The sequence below is a fragment of the Thunnus thynnus genome, chromosome 20 (assembly GCF_963924715.1).
Source record: "Thunnus thynnus chromosome 20, fThuThy2.1, whole genome shotgun sequence".
In the NCBI taxonomy this organism is placed as follows: Eukaryota; Metazoa; Chordata; class Actinopteri; order Scombriformes; family Scombridae; genus Thunnus; species Thunnus thynnus.
The window spans coordinates 17100016-17123956 of NC_089536.1; the positions used below are offsets into that span (position 1 = coordinate 17100016).

Below are 23941 nucleotides of genomic sequence, written 5' to 3' on the forward strand. Positions count from 1 at the left end.
ACTGTCCAACACTAAATAGACCTAATATTACAATAAAAGACTTCATAAATAATAACAATACAAACCAAAAAACACTTCAGCACTTAATAAAATGATGATAAGTAACCATTGATCATCATCACAGACATGCATTAACATTTAGACTTATTCTGCATATTACTGAGACATCTAAAGCAACATAACTGGGTACATGAAGCATTTGAGCCATATCACACATCATTCAGGTGCTATTAAGAACTACAGGGGCAGAGTTCAATCTATTTCTTCATAGGGCACCATCATAACATCTTCTCTGATATCAATTATCTCTATTTCACCCTGGTCAACTAGGTGGTACTTTATCAATTAAATATATGAAAGATCTCCACTTTCTATGTCAAACACTAGTAGCAGGGCCTTCACTGTGTTGTGGAGCCCTGGAGCAGTCAATGAATCCAATAAAACTCCACAATACATCAGACATTGTTTTAGTGCCTGTTGTAATAGATTGACTAGTCTTAGTCTTAGGTTTTTTGCCCATGTGTTTCAGATGGATGCCTGGTTCAGTCATACAATTACCAGCTCATGCAGCAAGTAAATTGGATTGAGGAGGAGGGAATCCATTTGCACTCTTGACTGTAGTACTTAGGCCTGCACTTCTAACCCATACCAAGTGAGGGCGCCGATACTACGTACAGTAGTGTGCAGCCACTAAAACAATCTGCAATTATAGTTCTGTTTTGCACAAAGTGCACACAATAGCAGAAACATTTCAGTTTTGCAGAGGCCAGCAACAATGATGGTTAAATATACATCTTCCGTGCACAAGAGGAGAAAGGAATTCCAGATATTCTAACCACAACTGTAAAAACACAAGTCAACACACATGTAAAAACTCTGGCACATTCCACCTAATTCAATATTTGTCAGAGAATACTCAAAAGTCTAGCGTGCCAGATGCTATTTAGTGTCGGCCAAACCAGGGTGTTCAGTCTGTGGAATATTCACAGAGTGGTAATGATAGCTCTGCAAGCCACTTGGTGAATTACAGTGGGAAGAGTGAGAGTGCACAGGGAGTTCAGCCTGTGACCTTCACACTGTGCTGCTGTGTGCGCCAATGGGAACTGAAGGCAAAACAACTGGACCACATACTAGAATGAGGCTAAGCCTCTTGTACGGCGCCTCACCTCATCATATTCCTCTTGACAGCCCACAGCTCCATCCCCTGGACTGTAGTTTACATTGTAAAGCTGCGGCTCTGGACCTGTAGATAGAAGAGGAAGAAGACAGGTTGAATGTGTGCATAATAAACACAAAGTCAATGAACAAAGAAGGTTCAACAAACACAGGACTGGTGTGTATAGTACCAATATCCATGTGCAAACAAACAGATATTATGAAGACAGAGGAGATGGAAGGGGTCACAGCAGGTACAGGGAACTACAGCAGTGAGTGGGGAAATCCATGAATGTGAATGTTTTATAAATAGGTATCATGATAGTGCAATTCAAGTATTCAAGTGTTAATACAAAAATCTTTTTTTTTACAGTGATTAATTTTCTCCTTTTTTATGCAACATGCAACTAATAATCGAAACCCTATAATGAAAAATTGCAATAAAATGCATTCCTATTATCACATATGCATTTGCATTGTGTACATGTGTATAATATTCATGAATATACAGCAACCAGTGTCCATTTTTTTTCTGAAATACTTAAAATGATAATGACACAGCCTCCTATCATAGATATTACTTTATTTATTCTCCATTTTGTGGTTAAAACTATTAAAAGGTTGATTCAAATATCTGACAGATTCTTAAAAATCTACCATGTGACAGAGGAAAATTATATAACAACCTCTGGACCCTACCTTTAGTTGAGAACAAATGTAAATTAGATTATGTAACCGGATTATTTCATTTAAAATTCAAATTTGACTTAAATGAGGAAGTAAATCATTTTGGGGATTGCTTTTTCATTTCCTCAAACACATTAATTATGTTGCAACACTTTTCAATTTCTCCTTATTTTGCAAAGGTATAAAGGTGACTCCATTTTTAACAGGATGTTTGACAAGCTGACATTTCTGCCTCTAATGTGTTTGCTTAAGTATGCAATCAGCACATTTAAGAGTTTGTGTCCTAGCTGCCCCACTTAGCATATTTACAGTCAGCAATCTAAGTTCATGTGGCTGTAAAGGTTATGTAACTTTTACACTCGGATTTCAAGGGCTATAGAATGTCATGTAATACGTGTATGGGCAAAATAAACCAATAAAAAGGGCAAGATGCAACCCATATACACTTCAAATTTGTCAATACAGGCCTCTGTTGAAAACACCTGCAGACAAGCAGTGTAACCCGAGACGGACCAACAAGACAGAGTCCCATCAGCCACTGCGGCTCCTGTATCTAGTAAACAGAGCTGTGAATAGCACCCTACTGAGAGAATAGAACACAAACAGTGTTCTCAAGCGGAGCCAGTAGACCCAAGGGTTTTTGTGCCCCCTGGTTTTATGTAACCCATTGCTCTTCGAGACACATTGCAGGCCATTTAACTGAAATCTGCCTGAGCTGAGCGAGGCTGCGCTAGAGAACCTGGCTTCTGTTCGGGCTGAACACCTGCAGTCTCTTGGCATTAAGTCAAAATATCCGAGGAACACAGATATTTTCATGACTAACTTGTTTTGTTCCACACATGCCTTAGCCACTACAGGGAGACGAGGCATTTCCATAGCCTGCGGGTCTGTCTTTATTAAAAGGTACCCCTGCCAGTAACAAGTGGTTCAGAAATGAAATAACAAAAAGATAAAAATGGAGAGTATTGGAGTTTGTTTTGAAACCAGACAGCTGGTTTGGGAGCTGGAAGAGCAGGTTTTTCTCTCTGATTAGAGTGGGGGTTGTGGTAACAATGGTAAGAGAATATGACATGGACCTAAAAATCAATAGTTTAGCTGACAGGGGGCCAAAAAAAGTGTATGCTACCTTTACAAGCATACTGGAATTTTGACAGCAGTGTGTGAGCGACTTGGGAAGTTACAGTAGAGGTCTGATCTTCACACGCTAATGTGAAACTGTCTTACAGCTGGAAATATCTGCTTCACATTGCTTATTACACAGAAAATACTGAAGAGAAGCAGAAAAGACAGGACAACAAATGACAGAAACACGCAGCAAATTCTTTTGTCTTAAGACAATTTTGGGGGCATTTTAGTACTGACTAGATAGTTATAAGTGCAGAGAGAGAGAGAGAGAGAGGTGTGACGTGACAAAAGCAGGCTGGTTTCAGACTTATGACATCATGGTCACAGGATATGTGTGTTAGCTAAACAGGCTACCAAAACACACCCAAATCAACTTTGTCATATATGAAGTTCACAATTAATATACGACAGATATTTGTTCACCGTCAATCAAGCAAATTATTTCAAATTGCTCATGTTGTAAATAGAGCTGCAATGATTAGTTAAGTAATCTATGAGTTGCCAACTATTACATTAGTCGCCACCTATTTTGACAATTGATTACTTGTTTGGAGTCATGCTTTAAGGGGAAAAAAAAGCCCAAATCTTGTTCCAGCTTCTCAAAAGTGAATATTTTCTGGTTTCTATGATAGTAAACTGAATCTTTGCATTGTGGTTTGTTGATCAGGACAAAAGAAGACATTTCAATCATGTCAATACGGTCCTACACAGTGTCAATGACACGTCTAGGATTTCTGAGACTACCTTTATTTACTACTATTTACTTGACAAAAAAGGAGAGAAACAAGGGAGAAACAGAGAGGACAGCACAGAGAAAACAGTTAATTATTTAGGTGAATAGGACTCTCTGCCCAAACCCCATCTCTCTCTCCCGTTCGTGCTCTGAAACCTCGCCAATCAGCCCATGTGGACGTGTATCTCATGATTTCCAGTGAATTAATTATTAATGTTCTGAGTAACCGGAGCTATGCAACCCAGAAAGCCTTGGGAAACAGTTCTACATATCAATAGGATGAGCGGATTGAGGCGAGCAGCGCGCTATTGCGGTGACGCCACCGAAAGCTGTACAGGATGTCAACGGAGCCAGTGAGCGCTGCTACAGGGACTCTTTGTAATGATGTCACTTTGGGGTGTCGATCCGATAAAATAAATCCACCCTGCATATTTCACTTACTCGCGTGCTCATAGAAAAGAGTTTAAACTTAAGAGTAAATTTGATATTGACATTCGGTGCAGCAGGGGGAAAAGTCTCAAATGTTTTCTTTTAGGAAACTTTAAATTCTTCCATTCAAGAGATAATGTGAAGCCTGACAAAACCTGGCATAGCTGTCAACACAGGCTTACGATACACATTGTTCCCATTTAAAAGAGGAAATATTTGAGTCTTTACAACTTACAGCGGTTTTTATTTGCTTAAAAAAATGCACCAGGAGGGCAGCAAAATGATCAAAGAAAGAATAAGAGCATTTTGAGTCCAGTAAGAAAGTATTTGGGTCAGTCTTCTGCTTTTCCTGTAAAAAAAAACAAAAAACAAAACCTCACCTCAGCTGAACGATGGATGTGAACATACTGTGTTGACAACAATATTTGGCGCCGTGGGGAATGTGGAGAGATGGAGCCAGATGCTGGGGACTAAATGTAGATGTGTGAATTTGCTGCTGAGGCGTTCTTTGCACCAGAATTAGGTTAACGGCAGGTTAGTGCAAAAATGTAGAGATAAACTGAAAAGATAACATTTTCTTATAACTGGAATACTACAGTAAAAGCATCGGTGCACACAACATGGAGTCACCGTGCATCGCATTTATTGCAAATGGTGCGAGAAAGACCTTTTTATGTCAGTAGAATATTTTTAGTAGGTAGGTTTTTATTAAAAGTGGAACCTCCAGAGTCTTAGACAACAGGCTGATTGAGTCCACAAAAAGGGGACACTAGGTCAAGAGTGTAAAGGGGAAAGCAACGAAAGAGGTTTTCTGACTACATGAGACATACCAAATCTGGGAAAGTATAATTAAATAATAATTAAAACCACTGGGGACACACACACACACACACAGGGGGTATCTGATGACTCACCTCCATTGCTAATAGCAGAGATTCCACGGTGGAAGTCTTCAAAGCTAATCACTCCCAGGCCACTGGGATCCAAAAACTTGGTCAGATCCTTTACCTGAAAGATAAAAATAACAAAACGTTCAAAACTAATTTCATCATGGCAACAGGAAAAGAAAAAAAAACAAAACAAAACTCTCCCATAGCCCAATCATTTGACTGTCTAGATGTTTCAAGATGATGCCATGAATGATGTAAGAGGAAGTTTTCTGTACAGGAGCCACTGATTTGGCTGCGATTTTTGCATACTGACTTCAATGTAATAATCATGCGCTGGATGAGCCATAAGATACAAAAAACTCTGCATGACCTCATTCTAAAACTCACATGACAGTTTTACTGCAGAGCGCAGATTATGTGAACTCCAATAATATTTTGATTACAAAGGCAAAAAGTCACTGATACAAAACTTCTGACCTCCAGAAAAAAATCTATTTTTGCAGACGTCATGTATTTGTGATTTTATTGGATTCAGGGCAATGTTGAGTTTACAGGGATTTTAATGTGTACAAAGGACACTGTCTACACTGCATATGACAAGACAAAAAAAACAGACAGACAAATGTTACTGAAGCCTTTATAGTTGCAAAGTGTTTTCATCATACAGACTCTTATGCATTTTTAAGCATTAAATAAAAGAGGACTTGTTGAATGTTTCTTTCACATTAGATGCTCTGTTGCGGATGGTTACATAAGTGCTCCTACATAGCGTATATTCCTACAGTCAGTAACCTGGCAACAAGGGGACATGTGCTTCAGTAACTACAGGACCTCAGAGCATAAAAAAAACCAGGAGCAACATTTTTTTTTTTTTTTTTTAAAGGTGAAAATTGACTCCAAGTGTAGGAAATGAAATCAAATCTGTGTTGAGAAAGTCTGAACAAATTTCTCGGCACATCAGCCAGGTTAAAGCTACTGTCGTTATCTGACTTCCAAAGATCTAACCTGGGAATAAGACTGAATTATCAGTGGCGCCGAGCAATCAAAATCTATTGACACAAATAATAGACTAAGCCAAATGCCATCCATCGCAAAATTACACTAACCCATTATTACAGTATAATTTCAGGCGTGTATCACTGACAAAATTAGCTGGGAGGGAGCCTGAGAGTATGTCGGGTAAGGTTTCTGTGGGTTTTTTTTTTTCTTGTGAAACTAAGCACACAATGTGAACGTGGTCATTTTACTGAGACTTTCATTCTGTTGCGCGGCTTCCCTTGTTGTACACTTTTTATATCGGTTACACATTAAAAACAAGCAACAAGCTGATCTGCTTAGCGGCGCTGATCTCCGACTCAGGAGGCTGAGAAGGCTGATACTCCTAATAAACCCAATCCAACAATCCCGCTGGCTTATGATCTGGGTTTGGTGAATTAAACCCAGTATTGTGTTTAGTAAGAGGAGAGGAGTGGTTGGTCTCACTGAATGGTGGTTAACGCTGCAATGATAAGTTTAGTACGTGGAATCAAGGCTCATCCGGCTCCATCTCTGCTATGTATCATACAGTAGGCAGGTTCGCTTTAAGCTAGAGAGAGGCTTGGTGAAGAAAGAGGGTCTTGTGAGGTTTCAACTTGTAAAAAGGAAACCAGTGGCTGAGGTCAGTGGTAGGCGTTTCAATACAGCTTTTACTTTTCCGTTTTACAATGGAACATCACAGTTCACAGGAAATTATTTTGTTCCAAGCCGCTATTCAGAAACACCTCTGCAGGGAGAGGTGAAAGAACCGAGGTGTGATTAGAGAATGGGGGTCTTTGATCATGTCGACATTTTTACATTACAGTTATAATAAACAGTGAATTAATTTTACTTACTGTGTCTGCAGTAAGAGACTGAGGCAGCATAATAAACCACCACTAAAGCTACATAAACCACTGTGAAGCCAAAGTCACCACAGCAGTTTAAAGGCACTATACTGTGGAAGTTATCCATGGCCTACATCAGAGTTATTAAGTGTGTACAGTTGTGCCAGGCCCCTCAGGTCTTTTAACAGAGCCTACTGGCTATTTCTAGGTCTAACCTATAAACTAAAGGTTACTGTGATATCTGTTTTTTTGGCCTTAAGACCCAGGAAAGGTCTCATCATAGCTGTTAAGCTAGCCCTTTTAACAAACTACTCAAGAGTCTATCCTGTTTAGCATTCTCTTTATTTCATGTTGTAGATAGCACTGTGTCTTGTCACACATTATTTATTAATGTATTCATCTCTGATTTGATTGTTAGTGTGTAATCTGTGTATATTTTACCTTCAGACTGCCTCTATTGTGTTTTTTTTTTGCATGGATCTTTCAACATGTTATATGTGTTCACTTGCAGGACATCTTTTTTACAAATTGCTTCTTTGTTTTTTGTCATTTAATGCTAAATTTAACATTTTAGCCTTTGTTTTTCAAAATGTACTTCATCATATTGCTGTATTACATAATATACAACATACATAATTATACCTAACAAGCACTGTCCTAAGAGATAGTGATGAGGCCAAGATAAAGAAAAGTGAAATTCAAAGGCAACTCTGTCAGTTCCCCTGCTTAGCGGAGCAGTGAAGGCACTGTGGTTTTTCTGTTTCCTCTATTTGTGTCTAATCAGTGCCGGGGCACGCCTGACCGCCTCCACACAGACCGCTGTTGTGCATAACCCCATGGAGAAGAATACCCTTTGGTGAGAGACTTTCCTGGAGGGGATTTTACAACAGTTCCTGAACAAAAACACTGATAACCATGATCGAAAGTGGAAAAAGACAACAAAAAAAATCAAATCATCTTGGTATATGAAACATTACTGCGCAAAGTGAACTCAAGAGAGGGGACGTTTCAGGGCATGGGACATTCCATTGTGGATTAGAGGGGCAGTACATAAAAGCAGCGGGTGAGGGGAGGGAGGCTGGCTAAAGTAGGGTTGGGAGTGTCGACTGACAGAGAGCTGCCACCACAATGCAGTTCAGTATGGCTTTTGTGCAGAATGAGGGTCAAACCAGTGAGTGAAACCACTGAGTGGTGGTTAGAAAGATCTTTTCAATAGCTGAACACCCATGCCTGCGGAATATTTCACTTTTTGAGGACAATTTTTTTACCCCCCTGTTGTTCCTCAAAACCTTCTTCAGCAGGTCAGCTTCTAATGTTCTAAACACAGGCAAAAAATATCACAAAACACAGTGAAACTGGTAGAGAAAGCACTTGCAAATCAAAATAATGAAAGAGTAAGTGATGTGTATTCAGGGGGGAATTGATTTGATTTAGCTCAAATGAGCGAGCATGAGTCCTGTTTCTCGTACAGAGCAATATGTTTGGCAGCTGACATATCATGGACTGTAATTTGGTTTTCTACTTTAAGATTACAGAACGCTCATATTCAAACCACACACAATGCAGTATGTGTGTGTATGCACGTGGTCACTATCGTATCCTGGAATAATTCTGGAGAAAACATTTGCATGCTTAGCACACAAGCGCTGACTGAACATGCATGCAAATACCTACATGAATACTTTCCTGCTGTCTCTGACATGTCTCTGGGATATTTGCAAAGAGGTACAGGAGAGTACAAATGTTAGGCCTACAGTACTCCAAGCCCTTGACTCTAACTATAAGGGTCATTCCAAGTCAAACCAGGATGTCGCAACACCGTCTCAGATTTTGTTCAAACCTTGCCTATATCATGAATGGGTCCCAAAACCACATCACAAACCGGTACTACAAACCAACATTCTTGCACCAATATGATATCAATCATTATTTTTTCTGCAAATACAATCTTTTATCAATTTTGTGCCAATATTTGAGGTCTCTACCACCAATGAACATTAAGATATTATGAATAAAACAAGGTGTGATGGCATATTTTGGTCATTTTCATGGGACCAAAATGGTATGTGGGGTAGCTAGTAGGAACATAAAAATACATGTGGAAATAGCTTAATGTATGTATCATATAGTCTGCAAAGTGACTATGTCCTTCCATTTTTCCTTCATACAAAAATAGACACACATTTGAGAGATATTTTACCTTTGGCAGAAAAACATCAATTTCAGGATTACAGTTTTTTTGCCTCAGTATCTCCATGATTATTGAATTCCAGCATCATAGGAACTGAACAAAATACAGGATAAACATGTTTTCAGTATATTCAGTGGAATAGAGCACATTTGAGATGGGAACTGTGTCTCCAGTAGGGTCCTGGATATTGAAAACAAGTGAAATATTTTGATAAAACCTCCTCTATAAGGAGGTATAAGTGGTATCCTAAATGGCCCTCTCAAGCTCCAGTGGGAATATCTGAGTTGGATGTGTTTATAATTATTAATTAATGAACTATAGTGAAATGAGCCTACAGAAAACATGTATTTCTTTACTCCAATCAATATTTCAGAGGCTGGGACACAAATAAGCACAGATAATAAGGGAAGATCTTGCTTCTTCATTATGGATGTTTTTTTCCCAGAGTTAAAACTATGCCTGTAACTATGTGTATTTATCTATGAAGGGAACATGGAAGGACATTGGCACTTTGTACACTAAATGAACATACATTAAGCTATTTCCACATGAATTTTCATGTTCCTACTAGCTACCCCACATACTGTTTTGGTCCTGTGAAAGTGACCATGCCATGTTTTATTCATATCTTCATGTCCATTAGTGGTAGAGACTTCAAATATTGGCACAAAATTAATGAAAGATTGTATTTGAATAAAAAAATAATGATTGATACGATATGGGTGCAAAAAATGGGTTTATAATACCCTCAATTTCACTCACATTTAGGAATTTTGCACTTTTTTCCAAATCTAGGGCCTTATAGAAAATCAATAGGATTTTTTTCAAGATATTAATGCCCAAACATGGCTTCCCAGATAAGGTGTTTTTGAGAGTGTAAAAATTAAAAAAATATTAAGGGCCAAAAAATTATAAACACACTGGAATCGAACAAAATTATTGTACAGGCCTTAGTTTTGGGACCCAAATATTATATAGACAAACTTTGAACAAAATCTGAGAGAGTGCTGCAACCACTTTCCTGGATTATGTCTGATTTGACCTTGATGAGCCATAATATTAATATGAATACGAAAATCTGACTGAAGAATGTTGTATATAGACTTAGCAGAAAGAATACACCAAAAGGAAAATAGACTGATCTGCTGTACTGAAGTTCTGAAGTAAACAAAAACACTTTTTGAAATAATTCCTGTTCATAAACCTCCCTATGACACCCTGATCTGACCTAAACCCCACCTCAACTTGGCACACATTCCTACTGGCAGTTCAAATTTTACATTTGTATCCAAGTGTTATTTATGGACGTCCTCATGAATTAATACAAATTATAGCTCTGCGGTTTTCTCAACCGCACTGCTAAAATACTTGTGTTACCACCATGGCCAACAGTAAAATTTCTCTAATCGGAGCTGCTCAGGCGTGGAGGTTATTCAAACCATTTTTATCTCCAGATGACTGAAATACAAGGACATATCAGGGCAAAGCTTATTCAAATATGAAAAGCACATTCACATCCTTTTCAAATTGATATGAACCATTTGCTAACTCAGCAAAGAAACAATCAGCACTCTGACTTCAGGCAGCTACATGCAGACCTTGTTAGATCAGACCCGACTTTCCCCACTGATCCTTCAGTTCACCTAATGAATGCCAAATCCACTTTAAGGTTATGTGCAATATATAACATTCCACAAATTCTGCAGATAAGTCTGTCTCCTGCATGCTTACTTATTGTAAATGGAAAAGGCAAACATGCCAAAGACTCCGTATGTCTCTCAGGTCACGAAAGGCAGGAAATCTGAGAGGAGTTGCCTGTAAGAGCACAAATTAGCTCCTAGAAACCAGATATCTGATAACTACACACAAAGAAAGACACACAAGTAATCAATCTGCACAATCTGGTCGGCAGTCCAAGGAAAACCTTTACCGAGCAGGGATCCAAAGGAATCAGCTGGAATCTAGATATTTGGGAGGTGCAGGAGGAAAACTCCACCAGAAACCAAACAGTCTGGAAAAACAGTAAAATAGACCACACCTATGAAATAAAATGAACTCCCAGTGTCATGCAAATTTAGCGGCTTTAGCCCTCTCTGACATAACAACAGGTGGAATCAATAAACATTTGACGAACATGACAAAAGCCCTGCTCTGTCCCTCAAAGTAAGGTCATGGGCAGTCGGTGGACAGCACCCAAACCATGAAGTCCCTCTGACTCAGGAAAATACATTTTACTCTTAATCCTTCACAATTCCCTGCCTCTACCTACGGCTAGACATGGGACAGATCAGGGGCAAAAGAGGCGCTTTGAACTGGGAGAGAAGGGATTAAAAAGCATTAGTGAGCCAGCATCACACTTTGTATGTGGGGTACTCTCCAAAAGGCCTTGTTCAAAGTTCAGCTAAAAGTGTTCAACTGATACTGGGTAATATAGTCTCAATGAACAAATTCTGTTCCCTGAATCGTTAAAAAAACATTAAACATTAAAAACTAGAAGGGGGATATTTAAAAAAAAATATATATAAACAGTGTCAGTGACAAGATTATTCTTATTACTTCATAAGCAAATAGGGACCCATAAATGAGTTGAAAATGTTATCTTATACATGCTTATCAGGGCACAATTCTGCTTCTTTTATTGTAATCAGCTAGGCTACATCATCATTTGCATCCATCCTTTTGCTGGTATTTGCAAATGCTGTGATCACTTGATAGAGCTCGGTCTGATTCTTGTAAACATTTGGACAGGCATACAGACGAGCACGTCGGGAAAAGAAACTGACCTCATTTTTAGGCTGGAGCTCTGTGTGTGACTATCATATCATATTTGTACATACAGTCTCATAGGTCACAGAGCATTTCGTCACCCTAAGAGACTAACAGGTGTCTTTTAATTAATATACAGTTGTCCTTTTGTTCATTCATAACTCTATCCGTTCATTCCCTAGGGGGTTTCTTCCTCTGCCTCAATCTGCTGAGAATTAAAAGTTGAAGGCCAAATCACACAGCTTTGCTCTTCATAACTTATCCACACCTGCTGCGAACCGGCAGTTGAACACTTTCTCACGCAAGGATTAAAACGAAAGAAAAGTGTCACAATGCACATAATATAATAAGACACAGAACATAAGGGTATAAATTTCCATTACACACCTAAAACCAACCATACTCAATGCATCTAAGTAAAAGTGTTTAGTCAATAATTTCACACTGGGAAAAGCTCTGTAATGGACTGATAAAAAAGCAAACAAGGTCTCTCAGATAGAGAAACATTGATGAAGTTAGACTGGGACTGTGTGATATGACGATATTAGATTGTGAACGATTAAAATGTCTCCACGTTCTGCCTTTACATGCTAACATGCACAGTATGTCCAAAACCTTAGTATGAAACCAAAAGTACGTGAAGTGCATACTACGTCCAGAGAAATATTACAGTATGCAAGCACTGGACACTACGCCGGCATAAATATCCCACAATGCAATGCGGTAGTGATGACAATAAAAATAACATAACAACCAATTGGCAGACAGCAGCCAAGGCAGCTCTGGTGTAACGTCAATAATGCTTCAATTCATTTAAGGTTTCACTTTGTTAGGCATGATATATTTTTTAAATTAGTTCAGACTTTATGGTTATCACGGTTATGCGTCTGCAACCAGCAAGAGTACTCTCAGGAAGTGACGTGATAATTACAGCTCGGTGCATCCAAAAAGATACATAGTACTGTTTATTCACACCAATGTTGAATGATAGTACATATATTGAGTATGTAGCGCATAGTATGCCATTTCGGACGCAGCACATGTTAAACTGACAGGTAAACTCCACCTTTTAGAGGTTAGCTCACTTGCTAACTGGCAGCGCTAACTTCTGTCATGCTGCAAGCTAGCGTGATGTCAGCTCTGGTGTACTGTGTTGGTGATTTTTTTAACAGTGCACATCCTGCTAGTTATCCAAAACAACACACTAACACTTCTACACAACATCAAATGTTTGCTTTTCAGCTGTGAAATATCCATTTTAAAACAAGGCCAAATAGACCATCACTACTTTTTAATGCAGCTTTGCACACCTGCTCTTATTTATTTATGGAATTGTTTGTGCTTTAATGTAATTTTATGTCTTTAATGGGTGTATGTTTTTATGTTGTTTGTGAGTCCCTAACCTAAGACAAATTTCTATCATGTGATAGGCAATACAGGTTTTTTTTAATCTTGAATCTTAAGTACTGTTCAGTAACTTGAAAAAATAGTCTTAAAAACCAACATGAAAAAGAATCGTGATAAGATTGTGGATTATGATCCTGCCTGAGAGAAATCATGATATGATATTTTTGCCATATCACACCCCTGAGTTAGACTATTACTGACACCTTCTAATTAATTAGGTTTCATTTTTTTTAGGGAACTGTTATTTTATCTCTTGACTCACTGGTAACTCAAACTTCATTTTTACATAACAATGTGGAAAGCTTAGTGCATAGGGCGAGATGCAATAAATGGGTGGGGGTCATGGGTGGAGTGTGATGCATCAACCATTTCACATGAGATTATCCCCAAACCACAGGCTATGCTAATGGGAAGATGAGTGTTTGTCATTTGACATATGGAGGAGCGCCAGGCCTGACAGAATTCATTACAGCCAATATGCTTGACAGACTTATCTGGTTGATAACCCAAATCCCAGCTTTTGAACACTCACCAAATACATGACAAACTAATCCAGGTTTTAATAATACGCTGCTGTATTAGCCAAATCTCTTACACTAAATTTTGAGAGCTGCTTCAACAAAAGGAAACACAGGAGAAGAAATGGTGATGGTAAATATACAAAGCTGACACCTAAAAGAAATAAATAGGCTTGCAGTGTATTACTTCCTACTGCCTATTTAATCCTAGTGGGGTCCAGGTTACCTCTAATTTATAATGTTTAAAGTCAACATGAACCTGGTGCAGTTTGTTAAAATATTTAAACACATAATCGGGGACCATTTTGAGAAACAACAGAAATATTAACAAAATAAGAACATTTTAGGAATGTATTTATAATTCAAAATGACTAAACCTGATTTACTCATTTTACTTCCAATAATATTAAGTTTCAAATTACATCTGGATCCTAAACAACAAACAATACTGAGCAAAAAGTGGCATTATCCGGTTGGATTTCAATCGATGGAATTACGCTGGCTTTTTGCAGGAAGCTCTCTGAGGTTTAGCAGAAAATCAATGATAAATCATTTACGTATATGGAGCTTTATATGGTTTTACAAGGAACTTCACTCAGCATGCATTACCCAATAAGCTCCCTGCTCAGAAGAGGGAAATCGACAGTAAAAACAACATCTCACCTGATCGGCCCCATAGGCGGCAGCAAACTCCATAAACTCCTCAATACGGACGAAGCCATCTCCATCTTGGTCTAAAGCGTCGAACACAGCTTTTAGTGGGGAGACATCTTCCTCCCTCGTATTCACAGCTGAGACCATTGGCAGTGAGTCATCTACCACCATCTTAGAGAGGGAAATCGTCTCCACGGTTTGCTCACTAGTCCATCCAGCCTCAGGAGAAGAGCTGTTCAACTCCTGGACTGAAAAATCTAAAGAAGCCACTTCATGACAGTCTGATCCTTGGAGCTGGTTAACGTCTGTCAACCTCTCCTCTTCCCTCTGCTCGGTTGTCGGATCAGCAACGCTTTCATTCTGTACACGCTCCAGTGGTTTCAAGTCCCAAGTTTCCTCATCAGTGGCTAAACAAAGATCCAAAGCCATTGCTTCATTCCCCTGATTTTTGGCTTCAGAGCTAATTTTATCTTCCATCAAATCCTTAGACTCATTCTCCACAGAGTCGCTCTCACTGGTGAAGTCGCCCTGGTTGAAGACATCTTCAGCCAGAGGCACCGTCAGTGATGAAGGTTCAGCTGACAAACTAAGAACAAGTGAGTCATTCTCACCTTGTTGCTCTGAAGTCAGATTTCTAATTACAGCAGCTCCTGCATGTTCCACCTGCGACTCCTCTGTTGATAAATCGAATGGCGCACTTGTGCAGATAACAGAGGCAGGACTAGCAGGACACAGGCTCAGACTGCTGTCACAATCAGGAACCTCTAAATCCAACAAAGGCACAAATCCTTCAAAACACTCCAGTGGCGTGCTGATGTGGTTATGTGGGAGACAGCTCTCAGGTAAACCTTGTAAGGTAGACCTACTGGTTACAGGTAGATCAGTTACTTGATCAGGGAATAAACCTTTGTCTCCGGTTTCAGGTGACAAAGTTTCCCTGTTCTGCGCGGGAGGGAGACCTGCCTGCTCCTCCTGTGACAGGTCTACCAGCTCCTCACTGACACCCTGTGGGTTCAACTCATGTGAAGACTCTGAGGTGAGACAAGATGGTTCATTTGAGAGGAGATCTACCAACAAAAACGGATCCCCTGGGTTTGTCTTGGAATTCCTCTCGGAAATCTTTGATGGAGAAGACGGTTCACTGAGGCTGATTAGCTCAGCCTTGCCACTGAGGGCATTTGAGGCCTCAAGAGAGACCTCCTGTGTCAGACTCAGTTCCTCACAGGCAAAGTTTTTCCCAACCACATCAGTGAGGTTAGGAGAAAATAGCCATGACAGAGTGAAGTCGCTGATTTCATCAAGTCCCTCATTTTTTTCTGTGCAAGACAATTCCTCTATATGCGTACTATGGAGAGAAGCTTGGGAATTAGTGGACTGATCTTCCTCAAACAGCGATTCTCCACAAGAATAATCACAGATATTTATGAGGTTGTCCAACTCTACCGACTTGTCCTGGAAAACACTTCCCTCTTCAGTATGTTGGGATGTTGGTTCCTGGTCACTGTTTCTGAAACCCAAACCTGTCTGACCAGTCTTGTTTTGACACAGCACACCTCCATTGTCTGAATCCAGTGTGAGAAATCCCAGAGGAAATGGCTGTTCTGACTCCCACTGTGTGTGCCCCAAAGGGCCAGACAGGACCGTGGGCTCCATTTATATAGGCTATTCCCCTTTGTAAATTTGAGAAAGCTAGTGACGTCTTATCTCACTGCTGCTGTCACGATCCAGTTTTTCAATTTTAATGTCATGTTTTTTTTAAATGACACTAAACATCTCCACTGAAATCTTGAAATGAATGAGTCCGACTCCTACAAGCATTGTCTACCTCTGATATTTAAAAGATGCTGGCAGCCATTGTGATTTTATAAATGTTAGGTAAAGCTGTAAAAGGGATAGTTTTCAGAAGGTAAGTAAGTTTAGAAACAAGTCAGTGAGGCAACGAATAAAGAAATGATGCGCAGTATAAACGTTTGTTGTTTTAACTGCATTTGTTGCCATCCACATCTCGACAAAAAATGTTACCTAAATTCCAAATTCATATTAACTTCTTATCCTTATTGAAAATCCTACTGATGTAAATCGGGTTTTGACTCACTATGTCCCTTTCAGTCATGGCAGGTCCACTCCTGATTGTTGCCAAATGTTTCAGCTTCAGCACATCCAACGTCAACATGCTTTCACTTCGGCCTGAAAGCTGACAAATGAGCGACAACACATCTCAGAACTGTACTGACAAACACGACTGACAGCATCTCTGCTCGGGAGCCAATTTGAAACAACACGAATCAACGCGTTTAAGTCACCAGTGTTTGTCAACATTAGCTTTCTTAGCCGATTATCTCATCTTACCCATCGCCAAAGCTAATTTGCTGAGCGGCGAGGAAACGGTGTGAGCAGCTTCGTCACACAATCCTGAACTCCTCTCCTACAATTGTAACGCTAAATCTCTCTTTACAATGCGGTTCACTAAATATAACACCGACTGTCAAGCGTCTATCCTCAAGTGAATTTTATGCTAGCAACTAACGTTAACTCCTCCTTCGAGCATCCCACTTCTTTCCTGCCATTGGCCAGGGAAGCTGCTAACTGACTAGCTAGCCAAATTAGCCTATTAGCTAGCTAACACGCCAAACAGTCCGCCGTCTACCCCTTTCAATGAAATGAAACCCTATCTTAGCGTCAATATTCCACGGTTTAAGAGGTAATTAAGGATATTTCTCGCCTCTGTGATAGTCCAATATTTATATCTGCATTTGCCGTTTTCCAGCTGCAATCCACCTGTGTCAGTCACAAGACAGGCCAGACGAGTGACGAGACGAAACCGTTGGTTCTTCTTCAAATTCTTCAGTTATTCTCGTCTTTAAAAAAAACACACATACAGCTGTTTCTGCGCCCCTCGTCGAGACCCACGTCGAAACGAAAAGGGTGTTAAATAAGGCGAAAAAGTTCCATCATTTGGCAGTCACTCCACCGATGTTGATCACAGACACCGAAAGCTCTCGCATCAGCATCAGCAGTGTCCCATCCTCCTCCTCCTCCTCCTCCTCCTCATCTCCTCCTCCTCCTCCAGCCGCATACAAACCACTGACGTTTCACGCAAGCGTACAAAACACCCCGCAGTATCATTGGCTTTATAGCAGCTATCAGTCGCTATTTGAGTACAAAAACTCATAAAATTGGCTATTATACACAAAAATGACCTGCATTAATGTGTCGGGGAATGACAGTATTATATATTAAAATGTGTACCTCATCCACTCAGGGGTTAAAGTTCAGGGTCATGTGGAGAAACTCTCAGCTGACTGGGGTTGGAGGTGTCTTGCTCAATGACACTTCAGCAGGGTGGATGCTCAAGTCCACCAATTAAAGGGCTGTTTCTGTAAGCACTAATTATTCAACAGTGGGTATAAAATAACATATTAAGCAATAATAGACATCATGGTGCTGTTGGACAGCCAATGTGGACACATGGCATTTCTCATTTTGAGAAAATAATTAAATGAATGTAATTGTGATGTTTTGGAGCCCCCCATCTGATTTACAGTGGTATTTTCTTCTTGTTTGGATTTGCTCACTGTACTTCATCTTACTCATTTAATCCAGTGGTTCCCAACCTTCTTGGGATGTGACCCCTTAGTACAAATCATTGTCTGCTTGCAACCAGTTAATGGCCTTGGTGTGGATATGGGTTGTGACTTTTTATTCTCCATTTGTTTCATTTGTAGCATTTTCAGCTATCTGGAGATTTAAAGGTGTCCAGTATTTCACAAGAGAGAAAAATAAAATAACTATAACAGTAATAATAAAAACAGTACCACTTTTTTTTTTCTTTAATCAACTTGTGAGCCCTAATTTGTGGGGTCCCAACCAGTATGGAAGATTTAATCCATCTGGCTTGCATTAAAAACAGTCTGCTCCATCCTACAGGTGCAATCCAAGCTTCAGCGATCAAGGAAAATGGATCCTTGGGCCAGTCAAACAGCACACAGAAAACCAGAAGAGGACAGTTGCTCAGGTATCAGTAATTAACATATTACTTTTGAAAATAAAAGGAAACCAGAGTCACCATTAACTGTAATTATAAAACTTTTATTAATAGATACTGGTACTGAAAAATTACATAAACTGACTGCACATGAAATGCATGATGACAAAAAACAGCACTGTAGGAGGTGAAAAATCCCTGATTTCTTATATAATTTAATCCATTACTAAAATACATATAAGTTTTTTTTCTACAGTAAGTGTAGTATGTTAGTGTTCAACTCTTCCAGACACGTAGTATTAAACATTGGGCAGCACAAATACTGTGCATGTAGCATCAGTGCTACAGATGGCTCAGAAATTATTCTTTTCAGCATTTACTTGTCTCTTTTCTTTTCAGATGACCAATAACCTGAAAGAAAATAAGAGAAAGTTGATTAATATGGATCTTATCACATTCCTGTAATGCAGACAATCTCTTTAAACCTCTATGGAGACACAATTAATCAAGTATAATTAAGTCCCATAACAATATGAATAGAGATGACAAAATCAACAACTTCATTTTCAGTCACAGTTTGGCTCCACATGGCCCTCAAGCTGCACCTCCCCCTACACACCTGTGTCAGGAGGAGGACAGGAGAGCTCCTGTTCAGAGTTTAGCGGATTTAGAGGCTATACCCAACAGCAGGGAGACGTCATTAGCTGAGGTCAGCCACGCCCCGCCGTCCGCCACCATGATGGCTCCAGTCACATAGGAGGAGGCCCGGCTGGCCAAGAAAAGAGTGCAGTGGGCCATCTCTGTCTTATTGCCTGCACGCTGCAAAGGAATGGACTGGAAGGCACCGGCAGCCTCCCCTCTTGGACCACCTGAGAGATTTTTAAATGGGAAAACTCCATGCTCAGATACCCCAGCGCTGTTATACTGTACATGTTTAATCATTTCAAGAGTTGTGATGTATAAGAATTCTAAATTAGCTTAGTATTTTTACCTAGTCTGCGGTAGCCCTCTGTGCCAGAGATAGGACCTGGGGCCAAAGCATTGACTCTCACCCCACTGGGCCCCCATTCCACAGCCAGGTGCTTGGTCATGGCATCTGGGTGCAGGAGAGGGAGCATGGAGTCATAAGATTCCTTCGTTGATATCATCAAATAACACTACAAAATGCTCTTACCATTTGCAGCCTTGGCAGACCCAGCATGCACCTGGAGGGCCTGTCCTTTGTATCCAAGTGTTGCAGAGATGTTCACAATGTTGCCACCATGATCCTGGGCACAAAAATGACACAAGATTCAAAATAAAGGCAATAAGTAAATGATCAAATCAGTTTCAGATGGCAGTTTATCTAATCTGTGATATTTACTGCCCTCTTTTGGTGACCAGAGAGAATTGCAAGGAGTAAAATGAGTGGAAGCGCTAGAGCAGAGATCCAACAGGAGCTTCTGTTGAAGAGTTGTAATACATAACCATGCCAACCAAAATAAAAAGAGAGACATACGTTGAGGGTTGTCTTAAGTTCTAATTGTCAGCGATTTTGTTTAAAAACAGGATATGAGCAAGAAACTGAGTTTGAAAGTCAGGAAATTTGAGCACCCAGTGAATCACTGAGTCACCAGTCTTGATCAATAGCCTCATTATTTCCCTGCAGATTCAGTATTCTCATTTTTAAAACAATTTAATTATAGCTTTTTATCATGGATGTAAGAACTATCTTGTCACACAGGTGGACAGAAGATGAACTGTACCTTGAACCACTTGTCATAAACCACTTTGCTGGTGTTGAATGTACCCATAGTGTCAATCTCCATAACTGTCTTAAAGGCATTGAAGGAGAGCGCGGCAGCCGGGCAGAGGAAGTTTCCAGCAGCATCTGTCAAACACAGCATTGTGAAAGTTATGACACAAATACGCCAGAACAAAAAGGCAAAAGGTGATCATTAATATTTTATAAATGCTTCAATAATGCTATGAATCCATTCATTTATGTGGTACATTAATGAAGTGCAGATCCCCTTGCGTTGGTGATCTGTACCTGATCTGGAGTGTAAAGATAGAAGATTCAGATAGATGCAACACCAGAAAAGTTGATGATTAAGCCAAAAACCTTTCACACTTGACCTTTTCTCCAAGTACATTTACACACATTCATCCTACAGAAACCTTAAAATGACCTTTTGTTGACAGGATACAAATGTCTAAAGGCAAAGACCAAGTGAGTGTGTGCAGCAGTGCTCCCGACACAAACTCACCAATCATCAGCATATTAACATTTTTCAGGCTTGTGCTTAAGAGGTCACATACTGTTAATAAGGATGTCTATGCGGCCAAACTCTTTCAGTGTCTCATCCACAGCAGCTGCGATGCTCTCAGGCTGCCTCACGTCTAAACACAAAGGGAGACAGCGGCGTCCTGAAACAGCAGACAGCTTTTTAGCCGCCTGGGGAGACATGAAATCATATTACATAAGGACCACAAATTGACATTCAGTTATCTTTAAAGACTCATTATGCAAAAGGAATAACCTCTTTCAGCTTGTCCAAGTTCCTGCTGGCAATCACTGTGTCACAGCCGTGCCTGGAAAAAAAAAGAGAAAATAAAGACATATAACAATGTGGAGAGAAAAAGAAACGACGGTAAGAGCAAATGCTGCATTGTGTTGATAAGGACATGAATATTTAATCCCTGCATAGATGAGGCGCATGAGAAGACTTTTATGATGCAACAGGATGAGGGAGAAGAGGCAGCGAATGCAAGGTCAAAAGCATGACAGTGCATTTAATTATCATGAATGCAAGGTCATTATAGAGAAGGTGACGACGATTGGTAACAGGTCATGGACACACATAGTGAGAGATCAATCACATGTACAGTAGCTTCATCTTGGTGGGAACCTCAAATCCACAAATCTGGTTGCTAGCAAGACAGACAGCGAGACAACTAACAGATACAGTTACAAGTCGTGGCGCTGATTTTAATCAAAGATACACTAATTCTGTCACATGGGTAAATTATTGAACTATTTCAACTTTGTCACACAAACACAAGCAAAATGATGCAAGTCTGACTGTCAGATAACACAACTAGAAGGTTTAAAGTACATCTGCATACTACCTCTGACACATATGTTACATGTTTAGACTACTGGACAAAAGGCCAATAAGTCACACCACTGCCACATCCTGAGAGACCTGAATGTGTTAAGTTTTAAAAACTACACTGCATCTGCAAATGCTAATCTTATCAGCAAGTACATGGCCTGGCTCCTCAGGCTCTCTGTTACATGGTGCGACCACTACAGGCCTTTGGATTGTCTACTGTCACTGCAGGGAAGTTTAAAGTATCGTACCAGAATACCTCCTTTGGCCAGACGTCCTTTTCTATAAAGGAAGCTAACACATGGAATGTGTGAATTCAAAACAGACCAAAATTGTCAACATTTTAAAATTAAATTGAAGCAACTTTTAAAAGCCAATCAATCCTGTGGTCATGTGTAGGGGTGGGGTATAGCTATAAATGCTGGTGATGCATTGAATTGGATAATTGTTGTGCAATTCTCTGTGTATACTGTATCTGTCCTTAATCTGTGTCCCAAATAAACATTTAATAAAATGAAAAATGATATGAATGACTAATGGTAATGAAATAAGGCTGAAAAAGCATTTATTCTACATGTTATTAAATTACATTTAATTTATTATTATACTATACAAACATGAATAACATCTGTAAGAGGAGTTAAATGTAACTAGGAACTGATACTTCTGCTAGATCTGGACCTGTTATGGAGAGACAAGCATGTGATCCCTCTCACCTCATGAAGATTTCAGCTATCCTGAGTCCAATTCCAGATCCGCCACCTGTGATAAATGCAACCTGATCTCTGAAAAATAAAGTGCACATCCTCAAAGGTCACTTCATATAGTTGCTACATTGTTAAGGACTTCAACAAAAAAATAATCATGCTCAAAGCCGTCTCCAGACAACGATGTGAAATGCAGTGATGCAATAAGATCACACATGGCAATGGGAAATAAATCTCAGAGCGATGCTTGTACAGTATGCTTACTTGAGTAAATCTGGACTGTATATGTGTGTGTATGAAGTCAGGCAGTCGTCTGTACCAACATCTTCAGGCAGCAGCTCTCCCTTTTTCTGCGGCTCGGCCATGCTGATAAAATAACTGCAATCACACAGACATCACCAAATACCAAAAAGGAGTAAACGACTGGCCTGTAAATGCAGGATTTTCAAAAAATAAATGCAAAAAACAGAATAAAATTGCCCTTCGCAGCATTTTGGTTAAGATGATGATGACTGATACTAGAGCTGCAGCGATTTGTCAACTAATCAATTAGTTGATCGGTGAGAAAATTTATCAATAACTATTTTGATAACTGAATAATTGTTTAAATAATTTTTTAAGCAAAAAATCTGTGCTTTCTTGGACATAAATGCTAGTAAACTAATTATCTTTTTGGATTGTTGGTCGGACTAAACAAGACATTTGAGGAAGGTCACCTCTGACTCTGGGAAATGATAACATTTTAGAGATAAGGCAATTAATCGATTAAAGAAAAAATAATCGCCAGGATAATCAACAAAGAAAATAATCACTAGTTTCAGCCCTAATTGTTTTCCATTACGATTGTCAGATATTTAAATTCAGCTAAATTGTAATTTTTACTGTTTTGAGTCATTGATGGTGAGACTCTTGGCTACTTGTGTGCACATGCTGTCATGATTTTTGATCTACTCTCTGCCATATCATGTCATTAACGGTGGCAATATCAGCAACTGCGTAGAAGTCAAACTGAATGCTAATTAGCGCTAATTACACGTCAGCTCTAACAGATCCAGCTGAAAAGAGATTCTGACTAAGATATTTGCTGGAAAACAGTAAATTATGGCCTCAAAACTGATTGAATTGTATCAACTGACATTTAAAAAAGCTTCAACACATTGCAGGGCTTATGTGGGCTGATTCCTTTTATTTTGTCTACCTTCTTTGACACACACAAAGTTAGTCTTCAAGTTAGCTGTCAGGACTGTGCAGTGAAGTTTAACTTAGTTGTCATGTAACAGTTAGCTAGTTGCTGCTGTCGAGTTACCTGTTGAAGAAAACACGTTTGTGACGTAGCGCTGAAAAAAAGGACCGTCCAACTCCTCTTTGATGAAAGACGACTCGAAGACAAAGCAGTCATGTAAGTGTGAGCATGCAGCTTTACGTTTATTCCTTTCTTATTACCTGCTTCTGTCAGTAGGAACTATTTGTACCTTGGACGCTTATTTTTTCGTCTTTCAGTAGTGCATTATGGGCAATGAAGTCCTTCCGGGGTGTGTTCAAGAGCACACATATCTCGCTGTCAAAATCCAAATCCGTCTTTGTTTCTTTTTTTTGGGTTCTCCTGAACACATGTATGGTTTGTTTAAGACATAATAATAATAATAATAATAATAAGAAGAAGAAGAAGAAGAAGAAGAAGACATAAAAAGGCTAAAAATTCAGAAATTATTGCACTAACTTTTAGAGGTCAGGATT

The 23941-nt window shown here is 39.5% G+C and overlaps 2 protein-coding genes and 1 long non-coding RNA gene across 5 annotated transcripts in view; 1 reads left to right on the forward strand and 2 right to left on the reverse strand.

Moving 5' to 3' along the window:
- The window catches only part of rab11fip3 (RAB11 family interacting protein 3 (class II)), a 34032-nt gene extending 16573 nt beyond the window's left edge, over window positions 1–17459 (reverse strand). For both annotated transcript variants that reach the window (XM_067577287.1, XM_067577289.1), the window contains exons 1-3: window positions 14427–17459; window positions 5044–5137; window positions 1167–1243 (exon numbers count right to left, since the gene is read on the reverse strand). In XM_067577287.1, coding sequence (XP_067433388.1) covers window positions 1167–1243; window positions 5044–5137; window positions 14427–16070 — 1815 coding nt within the window. In that variant the 5' untranslated portion in view covers window positions 16071–17459. The remainder of the gene's footprint in view (window positions 1–1166; window positions 1244–5043; window positions 5138–14426) is intronic.
- On the forward strand, window positions 17030–19041 carry LOC137172706 (uncharacterized). Its single transcript, XR_010925022.1, has 3 exons — window positions 17030–17118; window positions 18345–18432; window positions 18973–19041. It is a non-coding gene; the product is annotated as an uncharacterized lncRNA (long non-coding RNA).
- Window positions 18486–23716, reverse strand: decr2 (2,4-dienoyl CoA reductase 2, peroxisomal). Of its 2 annotated transcripts, none has more exons than XM_067577290.1 (10): window positions 23511–23716; window positions 22469–22582; window positions 22214–22282; window positions 20925–20976; window positions 20704–20839; window positions 20148–20272; window positions 19577–19670; window positions 19394–19498; window positions 19083–19271; window positions 18486–18813 (listed from the first exon to the last, which is right to left on the reverse strand). In XM_067577290.1, the coding sequence occupies exons 2-10, from the start codon at window positions 22567–22569 to the stop codon at window positions 18779–18781; spliced, it is 906 nt and encodes a 301-aa protein (XP_067433391.1). In that variant the 5' UTR covers window positions 22570–22582; window positions 23511–23716; the 3' UTR covers window positions 18486–18778. The 2 variants fall into 2 exon arrangements, with proteins under 2 accessions (XP_067433391.1, XP_067433392.1); XM_067577291.1 differs by having other exon boundaries at window positions 19022–19271.
- Window positions 23717–23941: the final 225 nt, after the last annotated feature.

Bases quoted from the DNA above. Each gene is read 5' to 3' on its own strand.
- decr2 (XM_067577290.1), bottom strand. From the start codon at position 22,569: ATGGCCGAGCCGCAGAAAAAGGGAGAGCTGCTGCCTGAAGATGTTGGT. The intron at 20,840-20,924 runs GTTATTCCTTTT...ATGTCTCCCCAG, and splicing joins ACTTGGACAAGCTGAAAGAG to GCGGCTAAAAAGCTGTCTGC. The intron at 19,671-20,147 runs GTACAGTTCATC...TTTTGTGCCCAG, and splicing joins TTTATGACAAGTGGTTCAAG to GATCATGGTGGCAACATTGT.